This window comes from Conger conger, chromosome 3, assembly GCF_963514075.1.
Source record: "Conger conger chromosome 3, fConCon1.1, whole genome shotgun sequence".
NCBI classification, from domain to species: Eukaryota; Metazoa; Chordata; class Actinopteri; order Anguilliformes; family Congridae; genus Conger; species Conger conger.
In genome coordinates, this window is record NC_083762.1 from 63,578,636 (window position 1) to 63,594,363 (window position 15,728).

General features: G+C 42.6%; 1 protein-coding gene across 1 annotated transcript; it reads right to left on the reverse strand.

Annotated features, from left to right (window-relative positions):
- Positions 1-10,976: 10,976 nt before the first annotated feature.
- Positions 10,977-15,692, reverse strand: LOC133124793 (tumor necrosis factor ligand superfamily member 13B-like). Its single transcript, XM_061236280.1, has 5 exons — positions 15,025-15,692; positions 13,927-13,983; positions 12,626-12,738; positions 12,223-12,370; positions 10,977-11,782 (listed from the first exon to the last, which is right to left on the reverse strand). The coding sequence occupies exons 1-5, from the start codon at positions 15,365-15,367 to the stop codon at positions 11,670-11,672; spliced, it is 774 nt and encodes a 257-aa protein (XP_061092264.1). The 5' UTR covers positions 15,368-15,692; the 3' UTR covers positions 10,977-11,669.
- Between the last annotated feature and the right edge of the window lie 36 nt (positions 15,693-15,728).

Here is a 15,728-nt window from a genome sequence, read left to right on the forward strand (position 1 = left end):
ATAACCGCACCAAAAATCTGGAATTTTATTGAATTTCTATACATGATTTTTTTAAATGTCTGATCTGAATTTCTAAAGCCTGCATTTCAGATTTGCTTCAAAACCGAGTTTACAAATATACATATCTATTCGATGAAGCTGCAGTAACATATTAATAATATATTTGTATGATTATTTTGCAAATATAGTATAAATGACATTAAAAATGTATAAATCCCACCCTTAAAGCTACTACCATCTAATATTGTGGTAGTAGGAAGAATTAATTCAAGGCTACAGTTTCCAACTGTAAACTGTATCTGAACCAGACCTGGGTCACAACGTAACTGTTTTGGATTCAAATGGTTTTTCTGTTCTCAGGTGATCTTGCCTGATGCAAATGAGCCAACCAAGAGGACCAGAGGTTCGCACTTTTTGAGAGTAGATTTTACAACACCAGGGAAGCTCACTAAAGCATAGAACAGCATTTGAATCCAAAACAATTACATATTTGACCCAGGTCTGACCTGAACCCAAACCCCTCTGGGTCAGAACTCCTACCATATTGGCAAGGGGATGTCCAGCTCTGAGTGTACAGATTTCAGCCCCTCAGACCTGCTCTAGCCAGGCCTTGTGGCTAAGGGCTATGGACAGTACCACCAGGGAGACAGCCTGTATGCCAGCTCTATCTTAGTTCTTCACACGACTCCAAAATGACCTACAAAATGGCTGCTATCCCACACGGTCGGTGGATGCCCTGGCAGTGAGCGGAGACGTGGCGAAGGAGACAGAGAGGATGTCTGGGCCTAATCCAGCTCCAAGATCACCTCTGTCCTCTGTTATTAATCAGAACTGCCCTAGAGGAGAGGAGAGAGGGATGAGGGGAAAGAAGGAGGAGAGCAAAGGGGAGAACAGGGACAGAAAGATAAATGGGGAGAAGGAAGAGTGGGGAGGGATGGAGGGGGGTGTGTGAAAAAGGAGAGCGGGCAGCAAGGACCGAGCTGGAGAAGAAGAAAGAAATGAAACAGAAAGACAAGGGGAAGACATGATGGGTAGAGGGAGAGAGTAGAAAGAGAGCGGAAATAGAGAGGGAATGATGGTAGGTGGGAGCCTTGGAAGGACGGAGAAGAATGAACATGGATGAAGAGATGAGCAAGAAGAATGCAAAGGAGAAGGTAGAGTAGAGGACAGAGGGGTAGAGGAGGAGAACTGATGAATAGAGAGATTACAGGAGAAAAAAGAGAAGAGTAAAACTTTGAAAGGGAATAAATGAATGAATAAGAGAGCCAGAAAGAGAAATGAGGGAGAGAACAGAGGAGAGAGACAAGGGGGATGAAGAAAGGGAGAGTGGGATCCAAACCGCACAGGAACATCCATCATTTCCATGATATTAAGAGGAAGCAAAAGACATTCTTCCCCAGGTGTCACGCCTACAAATTCCCCTGTCAACATCAGTCAAGCTGTTTGGATCCCATCTCTCAAACACTCTTACCCTTTCTTTTAAAGCCATTTGTTTCAGGTTAGGTTAAATAAGGTCATATTTAACCTCCCAGAAGAATATTTAAAAGTAAGTTAACATATATATTTTTTTGGACATAGTACAATTTGTTTGACATAACCTTGAGATTTTAAAACATGATTGATGCAAGATACACACTGTCAGTTAGCCTGAGAGCTCCTTTCGCTTACATGCAAAATGTGAAATGTTATAAACTGACAATTTGAAAAAAGAAACCTTGGAAGATTTTCAAACTGCACATGTTCACACAGTAGCATCTCAATGTGTTTATTTTTAAAGTAGATGTAGCAACATGCAACACCACTACAACTAAACTGACAGCTTAAACATAAAACAAACCGTTTCAGATGCCATCGAGAAAGGACTGAAAAGAATGTGTATGGGGACAGGAAACTAGGAGGAAGAAGGTAGAGTACGTAGCTCTACAGGTGAGTGGATGTTTTAGAAACCTGAACGAATTCAATCCTGTTTTAAAATACAAGGAATTATATACAGTGGTGTGAAAAAGTGTTTGCCCCCGTCCTGATTTCTTATTTTTTTGCATGTTGTCACACTTAAATGTTTCAGATCATCAAATAAATTTAAATATCAGTCAAAGACAACACAAGTAAACACAAAATGCAGTTTTTAAATGAAGGTTTTTATTATTAAGGGAGAAAAAAAATCCAAACCTACATGGCCCTGTGTGAAAAAGTGATTGCCCCCTAAACCTAATAACTGGTTGGGCCACCCTTAGCAGCAACAACTGCCATCAAGCGTTTGCGATAACTTGCAATGAGTCTCTTACAGCGCTGTGGAGGAATTTTGGCCCACTCATCTTTGCAGAATTATTGTAATTCAGCCACATTGGAGGGTTTTCGAGCATGAACCGCCTTTTTAAGGTCATGCCACAATAGGAAGCATCTCAATAGGATTCAGGTCGGGACTTTGACTAGGCCACTCCAAAGTCTTCATTTTGTTTTTCTTCAGCCATTCAGAGGTGGACTTGCTGGTGTGTTTTGGATCATTGTCCTGCTGCAGAAGTTCGTTTCAGCTTGAGGTCACGAACAGATGGCCGGACATTCTCCTTCAGGATTTTTTGGTAGACAGCAGAATTCATGGTTCCATTTATCACGGCAAGTCTTCCAGGTCCTGAAGCAGCAAAACAGCCCCAGACCATCACACTACCACCACCATATTTTACTGTTGGTATGAGGTTCTTTTTCTGAAATGCGGTGTTACTTTTATGCCAGATGTAATGGGACACACACATGTTTTCTGGCAAAATTGAGACGAGCCTTAATGTTCTTTTTGCTCAGCAGTGGTTTTCGTCTTGGAACGAAGGCCATTTTTGGCCATTTTTGGCCAGTCTCTTTCTTATGGTGGAGTCATGAACACTGACCTTAACTGAGGCAAATGAGGCCTGCAGTTCTTTGGATGTTGTTGTGGGGTCTTTTGTGACCTCTTGGATGAGTCCTCGCTGCGCTCTTGGGGTAATTTTGGTCGGCCGGCCACTCCTGGGAAGGTTCACCACTGTTCCATGTTTTCGCCATTTGTGGATAATGGCTCTCACTGTGGTTCGCTGGAGTCCAAAAGCTTTAGAAATTGCTTTATAACCTTTTCCAGACTGATAGATCTCAATTACTTTCTTTCTCATTTTTTCCTGAATTTCTTTAGATCTCGGCATGATGTCTAGCTTTTGAGGATCATTTGGTCTACTTCACTTTGTCAGGCAGGTCCTATTTAAGTGATTTCTTGATTGAGAACAGGTGTGGCAGTAATCAGGCCTGGGTGTGGCTAGAGAAATTGAACTCAGGTTTGATAAACCACAGTTAAGTTATGTTTTAACAGGGGGGGTAATCACTTTTTCACACAGGGCCATGTAGGTTTGGATTTCTTTTCTCCCTTAATAATAAAAACCTTCATTTAAAAACTGCATTTTGTGTTTACTTGTGTTGTCTTTGACTAATATTGAAATTTGTTTGATGATTTGAAACATTTAAGTGTGACAAATATGCAAAAAAATAAGAAATCAGGACAGGGGCAAACACTTTTTCACACCACTGTAATTGTTATCTCCCTCTCCACCTCAGCTGATGTGTGGTGAGCGTTCTGGCACAAAATGGCAGCTGTGCATCACTCAGGTTGGTGCTACACATTGTTGGTGGTTGAGGCGAGTTTCCCTGTCATCACTGTAAGCGCTTTCAGTGTCTAGAAAAGCGCTATATGAAATGTAATGACCTATCTATCTATAATTACACATCAGAGCAAGTTAAGAAAAGGGGGAAGCAGAGAGAAGGGTGATATAAGGGTGTGATGAAGGGGTGGTAAGGGGAATGGAGGGATGAGGCATGGCTGATGGTGTGATACAGAGAGATGGTGGGATTGTGTGAAAGATGAAAGTTGAGGGATGTGGTAAAGGGAGAGATTATGTGATCTAAGGATGATTGGAAAGATAGAGGGATAAAGAAAAGAGAGGATGAACATCTTTTGAACAGATGAAAAACAGATTTCACAGCTGTCTGTCTGGTGAAAATGTGGAACACCTCGAGAGAATAACACACAAATGCATACATGCAAGTATACACTACAATACATTTTTGGTTTGAATAAACAATCTAGAATGAGTTCTGATGCCTCCACACAGCTGGGGAGGTGACCTGAAAATATGTTCAATTCAGAAGAGATTACTTGAAAAAAAAATGTATATGATGCTGCATATTTATGGCAAAATGGTTCCTTTAATTCAGAAGTTACCCCGTGACACCCTCCCTCTGGTGCCTGCAGGACTGAATGAGTCTCAGTTTACACACACACACACACACACACACACACACACGCACACACACACACATATACACACGAACAGCAAGCAAATGCTTGATGGGTATACAAACAGATCATACAGCTGGCAGCTCAGATGCCTATTCAGTAGCATGGCGTGGGGATTGACAGGCCTAATGGGGGAAAAGTCTCATGCAAGATGCCGCTTTGCTCCGAAATTAAATCGTTGCTCACTGCCATGGTAACCACTCATGCGTTGGCGGAAGCTGATGTCATTCTTGCCGTTGCTCAGCTAGAGCGCCTCAGATTGTTAACATGTCCAGCGGAGATTAAACAAGCTGTGAGTGTATGAGTGTGTGTGTGCGTGTGTGTGTCAGTGTATGTGAGTGTGTGTGTGTGTGCCTGACCGTGTGTGTCAGTGTGCATGTGTGTTTGTGTGTATCAGTGTGCGTCTGCTTGTGTGTGTGTTTCAGTGTGCATGTGCATGTGTGTGTATCAGTGTGTATGTGTGTGTGCGTGTGTATATCAGTTGTACATGTACATGTATGTGTGTGTGTATCAGTGCATACATTTGTGTGTGTGTATCAGTGTGTGTGCGTGTGCATGTGTGTATCAGTGTTCATGTGCATGTGTGTGTGGGTATCAGTGTGTGTGTTTGTGTGTGGGTGTATCAGTGAGTGTGCATGTGCATGTGTGTGTATCAGTGTGTATGTGTGTGTGCATGTGTATATCAGTTGTGCATGTGCATGTATGGGTGTGTATCAGTGCATATATTTGTGTGTGTGTATCAGTGTGTGTGCGTGTGCATGTGTGTATCAGTGTGCGTGTGTGTGGGTATCAGTGTGTGTGATTGAGCGTGGGTGTATCGGTGAGTGTGCATGTGCATGTGTATATCAGTGTGCATGTTTATGTGTGTGTGTGTGTGTATGTGTGTCAGTGTGCGTGTTTGTGTGTGGGTGTGTATGTGTGCGTGTTTGTGTGTGGGTGGGTGTGTGTGTGGGTGTGCGTGTTTGTGTATGGGTGTGTGTGTGCATGTGTGTATCAGTGTGCGTGTTTGTGTGTGGTTGTGTGTGTGTGAGTGTGTGTATCAGTGTGCGTGTTTGTGCATGGGTGTGTGTGTGTGCATTTTCTTTTCCCTGGTCCACTCTCAGCTGCATGACTCTATCTTTGTGTAGTTTTCCCCTCCCCCTCTCCATTATACCACTCCGTGCCCCTCTCTCCCTGTTTTTCTCCTTGTCTGCTTTCCTCTCTGTGCTTATCACTCTTCCGTCTCTGTCTGTCTCTCTCTCTGTTGTCTCCCCCGTTTCTGTCTCAATCTGTCTCTGTATTTGTGCTCCTCTGTGTTTGTGCTTCTCGCTCTCCTCCTGTTGTCTCTCTACCTGTCTGTCTCAGTGTGTGTGGTTGGTTCCCTGCCTCTTTCAATCTCAGTCCAGTACAGCTGAGGGTGGAACACGTGATGTGGTTTTATGCCAAACTCAAGTGACCACCCAGAAGGCCTTGTGCTCTGACCTTGATTGCTTGCTGCTGCAGAAATGGAAAAGCTTGGTGACTCATTTGGGTTAACCCAGAATTAAGTTGAACAATACAGTTTTTTGTAATTCATTTGCAATGTGTATTGTTATTATTGGACAGTTCCCAATTTTACAGTTTATTTCCTCCATTATGTATACATACTGTATACAGTGAGCTCTTGAGACAAATACTTTTTCTTGATTTGGCACGGCACTTCACAAATTTAGTTTTATAATCAAACATAACTTTAGACATAATTGTTTGATTATATATGTTTAGCTTTTATTAAAGAATATTTCTATACAATGCACAAATTATACTTTTTATACATAGTCACCCAGTTTAGGGTGACATAATATTTGGGACAAATGGCTTCATAGGCATTTTTTTTTTAATCAGTCAGGCACATTCAAATGCTTCCTTATTGCAGATATAAAAGCTTTCAGCATCTACTAATTCTAGGCATTTGCCTTTGGAGTCTCTTATTGGCATGTGTCAGTTCTTCCAATGGCCAAACAATAGGCATACCAAAATAAACTGATTAAAGACAAATTCAAACTCAAAATATGGGGTGGTTTCAAAGAACAGGAGGAAATAAGGAATGTGAAGAACACTTTGGTGGAAGTGATGTGATGCTGGCTTCATTATGCTAAACAGCGTGTGGGAAGCCCAAGCCTGTGTTCATGTTGTGTTTCTAACTTCCTGGGAGTCGTGTCAAGCAAACACAAAAATCACACAACAAATATGCTAAGCAGCGTGTAGGAAGCACAAGGCTGTGCTCGTGTCATGTTTCTAACTTCCTGGGAGTCATGTCAAGCAACCGCAAAAAGCTCACAACAAATTAATGGCTGTACACTGTGTTTTTGGCAGACTTTGAGGTGTCTCCTAAAGCAGTTTTTTCACACATGATCATCTCTTTTGAGACGGACAAAGAGAAGGAAAAAAAAACAACAAAACAATCATCACTATGCAGGAGGCGTCTACCTCCACCACAAGTCACCCGTTTGCTTTTTTTTTACACACAAAATGCAGAATAGAAGATAGAGGTCAACACTACCCTGGGCCTCAGCCAGCCTCTCTCTCTCTGAGTGAGATAGTAGAAGAAAGCAGGAGACATGATGAGAATAAAAAAGCTTAAAGATCGGTGAGATACGCGGGCCACACTGTTGTTTCGTAACAGGTCGGACTCACCATACCTGCAGTGGAAAATTTAAGTGGGACTTTTCCCTTCGTGGGAACATTTTTCTCTGCAGCACAGCAAATACGGAGTCTGCAATAAATTCTATCCCTTTTCTCCACGTTTACACATTGTACAGGTTCTACTGGCACAAAGCTGATAGCAAATAGTTGGCTTTATGTAATGCTGCCGCAGATATACTTCCTTATTGGTTCCTCCATTACTTCTAGTGTGCTTTTACTAATTGGACATGTGAGGGATGCATTAGTGTATATGCAATTTGCTATCTACTGTTTTTATGACCCTGATGAAGACCTAGTGTCGACACACGTTAGTCTTTTTACCTTGTTCTTGCCAGTGCAAATAAAGGCTTTTTTAAATCAATTTTTCACCTGTTTTTTCTTTCTTGGCACTGCACTTTTTGAGTTAATTTTGAGCAACTTTTGTCAAGGAACATTGCTTCACCAATAGTTGTTTCTCAGTCTAGTTTATATGGGGCAGCCTGGCACTGTGTCCGGTTAAAGTAAAAGTCATTGGTGCGCTGATGTGCCTAATGGGCTGGATTTGAGTTCTGAACTTGCTGGTCCTGACTCTGGTAGGAAACCGTGTGAGGCAATGCAAAATGAGCATCTCCCAGAAAAGTTTTTAGTCAGTTGGGTGTCCCCTACCCCATTACACAAGACTAACTCATCTGGTCATACGACTCTCACCTGTCAATCTCTCCCTAACCTTCACTTATTGTGATTAAAGGCCAGCACCTTCCAGAATTTTCTAGTCCCTGTGTTCAGCTCTTCTGTCCTCTCAGGGGTATGTCACGGCGTGTGGCAATTATATTTATAAATATGGATATAAATACTGTATTTATATAAACATCAAATGTTAAAACAACCATTTACTAATGACATAATAAAAAATTCCCTATGTGAACTCGATGTGCATCTGCATAGCCTGCCCTGTATCATTGGTGTCATGATAAAATCTTGTATCGCCAAAAGGTAGAATTTCCAGGAACAAATGGATTAAATTAAGTCAAATATGATTGAGATCCAACTTTGTTTATTGCTGTGTTCTGAGGTGTGTACAGTGCATGGAGCTGGATGAGTATGTTCAATGGGTATGAAATAAAATGGCATGGCAAAAAGGTTTGACATGAATCCTACGATATACAATACATCTCTTGCAGTGTTTCTATACCCCAACATTTCCTACAATTCCACTGAAAACACTGAGAATTCACCTATGTGAGTTCTATGTAATCTATATTTCCATTTGTCTGAAGTTGGCTAATGTTGTCTCAGTACATTCACTGGCACCGTGATATACTAACTTGTCTGTATTATCTCCACATTTAGTAATAAAACTGCTTATTCTGCAACATGCATTTGCGGTTAAAGAGAACGTGAGTCATTGGCCAATGGGCCAAGGACAAGGCCTTGCTGATGCGTCTGGTTTCCTGCTCCACCCTATGCCCAAACCCCACGTTGCAGTGGTCTGCACTGCTAATACAACACCGCAACGCTTACTTTTGCAAAAAACCCTGTGTTCGAGCAGCGGACCTATGCAGAGTGGTGGTGGAGCAATATTAGAAATAAAATTAAATAAAGATATTCAGCAATTTTGTACACCATGGTCAGCCATAATGATGCCTGATGGCACATTATTTGAAAGCTAAGCCTTTATTAAAATTAAATGATGACTGGCATCATTAATGAAAGTATAAATTCTTTGCAGTTGAAAGTAGAAAAGGAATGTGTACTTATCTTCTTCTATATCTATATTCTCTTGATTTAATAATGTATCTTATAATCCCTCACACACAAGGCAGTAATATTTGAGCAATATGAACATCGTGTTTGTGTTTTATGAAGCTACAAAATGTATATTTCTGCACATAAAAATACTGTATGCATATAATACAGTAGGCCTACATTAATTACGAGGCACTAATTTATTTAAATCACTGCAATTACGCAAACACAAACCATAGACATAAAAGAGCTTATCAGATGGAGTAATGAGATAGATTTAATGGTGTGTATTTCAGTTTTCAGGACACAGGTACATGCTATTTAAGGTTATTATTAATTGGTATGTAAAGCAACCATCAATATCAATTTGCCCCTTGACATTTTGTGTTAAAGCTCTCGTGTGCAGTGTGGCTTTGGGCACTGTGTGTGAAGTGCAGGAGGGAAGGGTGCCATGCCCCTCTGGTATGAACATCTGATTCAGAGTTGTGGTTGGTGTGTGTGTGTGTGTGTGTGTGTGTGTGTGTCTGTGAGAACATGTGGTGTAGACACTTACTGTATGCTGTCTATGCTTCCACTGAGGAAGTGTGGTGTGTGTGTGCACGCTGAATAAATGTGGTTTGCGTGTCCTGAATGAGCGTGGTGTGTGAACGAGTGCTGAATGAGTGTGGTGTGTTTGTGTGTGCGTGTATGCTGAATGAGTGTGGTGTGCTTGTGTGTATGCTGAATGAGTGTGGTGCATTTGTGTGCGTATGCTGAATGAGTGCAGTCTGTGTGTTTCTATATGCTGAATGAGTGCGGTGTGTGTGTTTCTATATGCTGAATGAGTGTTGATAAGTGTGGTGTGTTTGTGTGTGCGTGTATGCTGAATGAGTGTGGTGCATTTGTGTGTGTATGCTGAATAAGTGTTGATATGTTGATAAGTGTGGAGTGTCTGTGTGGGTATGCTGAATGACGGTGGCATACATATTTGATAAGTGAGTGTGGTGTGTATACCTGTGCACTGTGTATATATGTGTCACTATCCACCCCAGCAGTGGAGCTCCCTGTTGTTCCAATGGGTCCACTGCATTAAGTTCATAGCTCTTTAAAGGAGGCAATTTCATTTTTTGAAAGCTTTGCAAATTTATAAAAAAAACTGAAACCTCTCATTTACATGACTGTTCAGACCCTTTGCTGTGTTTGTAGTCAGTGCATTTCGTTTGCTTTAATTATCACTGAAATCTGTCTAGAACGTGTCCACCTGTGGCAAACTGAATTAAATCATCATAGTTCAGAAAGGCACATGGAGCCCGAGAAACTCTCTGTAGACCTCTGCAATACAACTGTGGTGAGGCATAGATCGGGGAAAGGGTATAAAAGCATTTCTAAAGCTTTGAGTGTTCCCAGGAGCACAGTGGCTCAATAATTGTGGAACCAGCTTTCATCCTCTGCAGTGATGAGAGAATGAACTCTTTGGGCAGAGCACTATGTCAGGCAAACACCAGGTACTGCTCATCATCTGGCTAATACCACAATAAAGTGTGCAAAAAATGAAGGGGTCCGAACGCTTTCTGAAACCACTGTATATACTCCTTCTCACTCTGTGGTGTACTTCTGTCCCACATCCTCACACTGTGGTGTACTGTACCCTTACTCAACCATTATCTGGCTCTACTGGGAAAATGTACTGCTAATTTATGAATCTGGTTTGGGGTATTTTATTGCTGTAGAAAGACCACAACTTCAAAGGCTAACAGCAGGACCTCAAACAGACCTGGATTGATTCTACAGTGCCAGTGATGAGTGAGTAAAGTGTTTTGATACATAGTCCATGTGGACTGCATCTGCTGTCAGATACTGCAACTTTCCGTAGTGTCAAGTGTTGGCAAGTGCTACAAAAACTCTTCTTGTGTGACCAATCACAAGCACAAAATAAACATTGATAATTAATATTTTTATAACTTTTTTTTTTTTAAATGCACATGCTCATTTTGCCAATGTTTTACTACTCTCAATGTTTGAGAGTTAAGCAGACATAGTCAGTGACCAATAATGCCAATTATGAACTTACCACAGTATCTGACCTCATTACAAGCCTCTCTTCACTGAAGTAACAAAACAGCATATTTGTCATTTATTTCTGCATCTCTCCACCCTGGTCCAGGTCTATTGCAATGTACCCTCTGTACCAAAGCCCTATGACTCACATTGAAATGACAGAGCATTTCTGCCATCTACTGGCAAGAGAGTTTTCTCTCTCACTCAGGAATTAGGTGGAACATTTTTTTCAAAATATGGAAAAGCTTTATTGAGCTTTATTGAGTAACAATAAATACTTTTTTTTTTTTTTAAACACCACTGTATTGATTACATGATCATAAAATGTTATGAAATTATAGAAAAGAAAATGGAATAAAATGGGAACTGTATCAGAAATTATACAAGCTAATGCAAAAGGCCAAAATGGGAGAGTGTTATAAAGACTGGGTGTCTGGCCCTTCAGGGTGGCCTGTCTGGGATTGTTGACATCAAACATAGACGCTTATCATTCGCATCTAACGTCACATGAAACGCTAACCGCAAACGTCCTGTGTGATGCCTCTGTCTGACGACTGTGCAGAGATAACTTCTGCTTTTACGCGCCTCATGGTAGCCAGCCTTCATTGTCAAACGCTGAGGAGAACTGCCGAACTGCGAATATTCAGAGGACCAAGCGGTGTCTGTCACCAGACAGGCAATTCCAGTTGAGGTTGCAAAGGTTTGTGAAATTACGCTTATTGACCAAGAGCCACAGCTGCGGTTCCCCATTTGCCTTTGTTAGGGTTAGGCCTGCATTTTACTATGGAAGCAGAGAAAAGCGTACCACCTCTTGACCCGTTGCTTGAGTAACTGTGTACCTTCTCTTATTATTAACATGGTATACATCCCCTCACCTGGGAGTGGGCGTACCCACCCCCATCCCAGCTGCAGCCTGGGGTACCAGCAGTCCCAGTTACACCAGTTTGACAGCGCCGAAAAAGGTGCCGTCTCCATCCAGCGACACGTCGGCGGACGGGCGAGGGATCAGCAGCTCTATCTGGTCCCCGGCCTCCAGCCTGACGATCCCTGGAACGCCGCAGAGAGGGAGAGAGGTCTATGGAGGAGCCGGAACGTTCCGTTTCGCTTTTAATCAGGACTCCTGACGGTTCCATTCAACCTTTCAGTCGGATTCGCGGTTACTGTGGTGCAAGAGTGGTCTCTGCTACACGTTTTTGCTACTCTACAGCTGAAAATACATGCTTGAAATATTTCAGAAAAATAAAAAATTGGTCAAAACTATATTACATACAGATTGAACCTTATTTTCTTATCTGTAAACATTGTATCACAGACTGTTGATGGAAGGGCAAAAAAAAAAAAAAAAAAAAAAAAAAAAACTAAAAATACCCAGCGGAAGCTTGGTGAAACTATGCAAAATTCTCTGAAAGAAAGATTATCGGAAAGTAGCGAACTGTGACCGCAGTAAATCAGTACGCTGTGGTACTGCGGTGAGTCTGCGGACCTACCTCCTGTGTAACAGGTGTTGAAGGGATGCCTTTCATCCATGCTCTGATAGCACTTTAACAAAATGTCCCCCGACGGCCTGTCACCAACGGTCCTCTGCTTCCTCCGGAGAATGTGACCCATGAGATAGCATTTATCCTTGTAATAAACCTGAGGGAAAAGACATTTCATTTTACTTAATTTGTCTTTCTATTTGTTGGAAGGGGAGGGGGCTCTGGTGATGAACACAATATTGGATGAAGACTGAACTCAGTGACTCACTAACATAAAATAATATAGATTTTTGAGACAAATGAATACAGTAAATATCGAAATGAAAAATGTTTGCTTGTGTTTTTCTAGCATTTGTAGCTTTAGCACCTAGCTTGCTTTTAATTAAAATGGCATGTGATTGAGTGCCTTTACCTGGCTGTAGAGGAAGTAGATTCCCCCCTCTGTGACCAGAATGGCATTATCCTGTACCTGCAGCGCGGTGCCCTGTCGGAGCCCAGCCTGCCAGGGGAGGACGATATACATGCCTAAAAAGACACCAGTGCATAAGAGCCCTCCGATAGCTTTTCCCCCTCTGTCAATCTTTGACCTTTGCCATTTGAGTCTTTCTCCACAATTGTTTTTTTTTTTTTTTTTGAACTGGGCCTCTCGGGTGCAGCTTAAGCGGCCATCTTCTGTACAGTGATGCGCCCTGCAGAAACTGAACCCGGAATCTACGCCTGTGCCACCTTTGGTTGACTGAACCCTGTCTGCACCAGCTGCAAACAACAAAAGTGCAGACCTGGGTCAAATGTGTAATTGTTTTGACTTCAAATACTTTTCTTGCGCTTGACTGATCTTGTCTGGTGCAACTGACCCAAGACGACCAGTTTACGCTTCTTATTGCACATTATTTCAAAAGTTCCAATACACAAGACTAGCTCAATAAAGCATAGAATAGTATTTGAATCCAAAAAAGTTGCATATTTGTTGCACAGTGGCTTCGCAGCTCAGCTGGTGACTGGCAGAAGTGTCCCACAAACTTACAGGGCACGTCAAAGGTGTGGGGGAATCCTCTGATATACAAGTTCATGTGGCATTGGAGAAATGAGTAACAGTGAGGAATAAAAACAGATTTAAAAGCAAATGATAGAAAACTGTAAATTAAATGCCATGTGCCGAGCAGCTTGCATGTGCTAGCGAGTCGTGCGAAATGGAATCGTTCATTCTTTAAATATTCATAACATTTGACTTTCAGATGCACTGTTGTAGCATATCCTGACAGTTATTATTATTTATTATTATTATTTATTCATGGGGGAAGAGTTCTTATCCGCAATGATTTAGAGGGTCATCACACACAGCACACACAGGTACATACCCTACGGATCTTCGGTAAAATGAGTATGAAGCAGCGGGCTAAAAGACTGACGATAATGGCGCGCGAGTGATTAAGATACGAGTGTGTACTTAGGTTTTAAATTACTGCAATTAAAATAATGCCTAATTGCAGGGCATGGAAAGCGCCTGGCATGTGAACAGCGTATCCGCCCCCTGTGCCTCCCCACTCTTGATGACCTTGGTCTGGGTGCTAATGGGTTTCTCCTAAGAAGATTATGCGTCTTTTCCGAGGAAGCGAGTGTGGTGATTACAGTCGTTCTCAGCGGGACAATGGCGATTAGCGTCACAAACAGCAGTAATTAATCCGAGCGCCGGTTTTAGCGGGATCACGGTACCCCTCTGCGTGATGCTTCGGCTGCTGTCTCCTATCATCTGTAGGCAGGACTGGAGCACTGTGGGACAGACAAAAACAGGAAATGCTGGAGAGGAAGTCGGCGCGTATGCAGGGCATGTCCACAGGCATGGATCATGCGAAAATATGATTGATTCTGCTCTAAATTCTGGGATTTATGGTTTAGTGACAACCTAATTACAGCACGTTATATAAAGATTAAAGGTGATGCACCAAACACATCATTCAGAGTGGAATAAGTTGCTCTATGAAATCATGCTGTATGAAATCATCTGAAATAAAATGCAAATGTATTATGATTAAAAGGCCTTCGCAGGGAGAGGGTCTTTGTGTTTGAATTTTGCAGGGTCTTTATGTTCTGTAGCCACTTATTCAACAACCTTGGCATGTCACTTAAAGTGGCAACTCTTTGCTCATTGAATATGTTGACACAAGTATCTATTAGTTATTTTCTAGAAATATCAGATATCTCACTCACTTTGGTACTCTCACCATACCAATATCAAAAACATTAAAGTGTGTTTACTCTCAATCTACAGAAGCAGAAATGTGCCAACTAACTAATGCTGGCAACAACTTTACAGCCTGGCTTAACCTTAAAATTAATCTGTAATTTAGTACCATGTCACCTTAATTTAGTGCCATAACAGTTGCATACATATAGGGCAGGCGACTCGGGAGGTTGTAAGAAAAAATGGCTACTGAAAATGCCCACTATTTTATATATTATTACAACTACATAGCTGGCCAAAGTCTTGGTCAGCATTTGTTAGGTACAATAGCATTTACACCAATAATTTAGCAGGTTATATTCACCGGCATTATTATCTGCTAGTTGAGTGGAAAATAATGACAATGAGTCTTTTAGCTAAAGTCTCAAACAAGCAACACTGACTGAGACAAAAAAAGTGCAATAAACGGAGATGATGAAGAGTCACAAGAGGCAACATTAACTAAGCAGAGAGCCTGCATTTTCATTTTCTGCACCGTTGTGAAACACATCAGATTAAGACAGAAGGCACAGGTTTTTTTTTTGGACCCAAAACACGGCCCATAATTCCCTTTGGCACAGTGAGCTCACCTTGCTGTGATATTGGGCTGTGCGCCTCGGTGTGGGATTCTGGTCCACTGCAGGAATGCTGCCCGTCCTCCGGTTTCCCGGCTTTCCGTTGGTCCATGCTGCCACGCTCCTGCTCCCCGTTTCGGAGGACCTCAGAACGCAGGGCCGACAGCTCGGACCTCAGCCCCCGGACTCGGTAGAAGGAAAGGACGCACACGCAGACCGCCACGATAGCGGTCAGCGTTAGCGCCAGGAGCACCCAGGGCCTCCTCCCCCTCCCCCGCCGGGGGCGGTCACAGTCCCTGCCAGGGGGCAAGGGAGCCTCCGTAATCTCCTCCGTGAACTCCTCCAGCTCCACACTCATCGGGACTTCACAGGAGACGCATGGCGCGGGGTCTCTCCGCCCTCTCCCCTCGCTAGGTCACCCGTCTCACCCGAACAGGATACGCACGGACGGCGGATGACGTAATCGCAGTCCCAGGGGTCTGGCAAGGTCCCCGGCAGACCTCCGGAGAGGCTTAAGCCTTTGCTTGTTGAGCCCAGGAGAAAAGCAGAAGCTGTGAGAGAGCTGCAGGCGCAGCCCTGATACACTCCCCTGTGTGGGCACAGACGAGGTGAGAACAGCCCAGAAATGGAGAACGAGACATGCAGAAGGACAATATTTACCCAGAACGTGCCTTATGACAGCAGTACAGACACGGACCTCTGATTCATTACCAGCAGAC

Bases quoted from the DNA above. Each gene is read 5' to 3' on its own strand.
- LOC133124793 (XM_061236280.1), bottom strand. From the start codon at position 15,367: ATGAGTGTGGAGCTGGAGGAGTTCACGGAGGAGATTACGGAGGCTCCC. The intron at 13,984-15,024 runs GTGAGCTCACTG...TCTGTCCCACAG, and splicing joins CAGCCCAATATCACAGCAAG to TGCTCCAGTCCTGCCTACAG. The intron at 12,739-13,926 runs GTACCGTGATCC...GTGTCTTTTTAG, and splicing joins CCGAAGCATCACGCAGAGGG to GCATGTATATCGTCCTCCCC.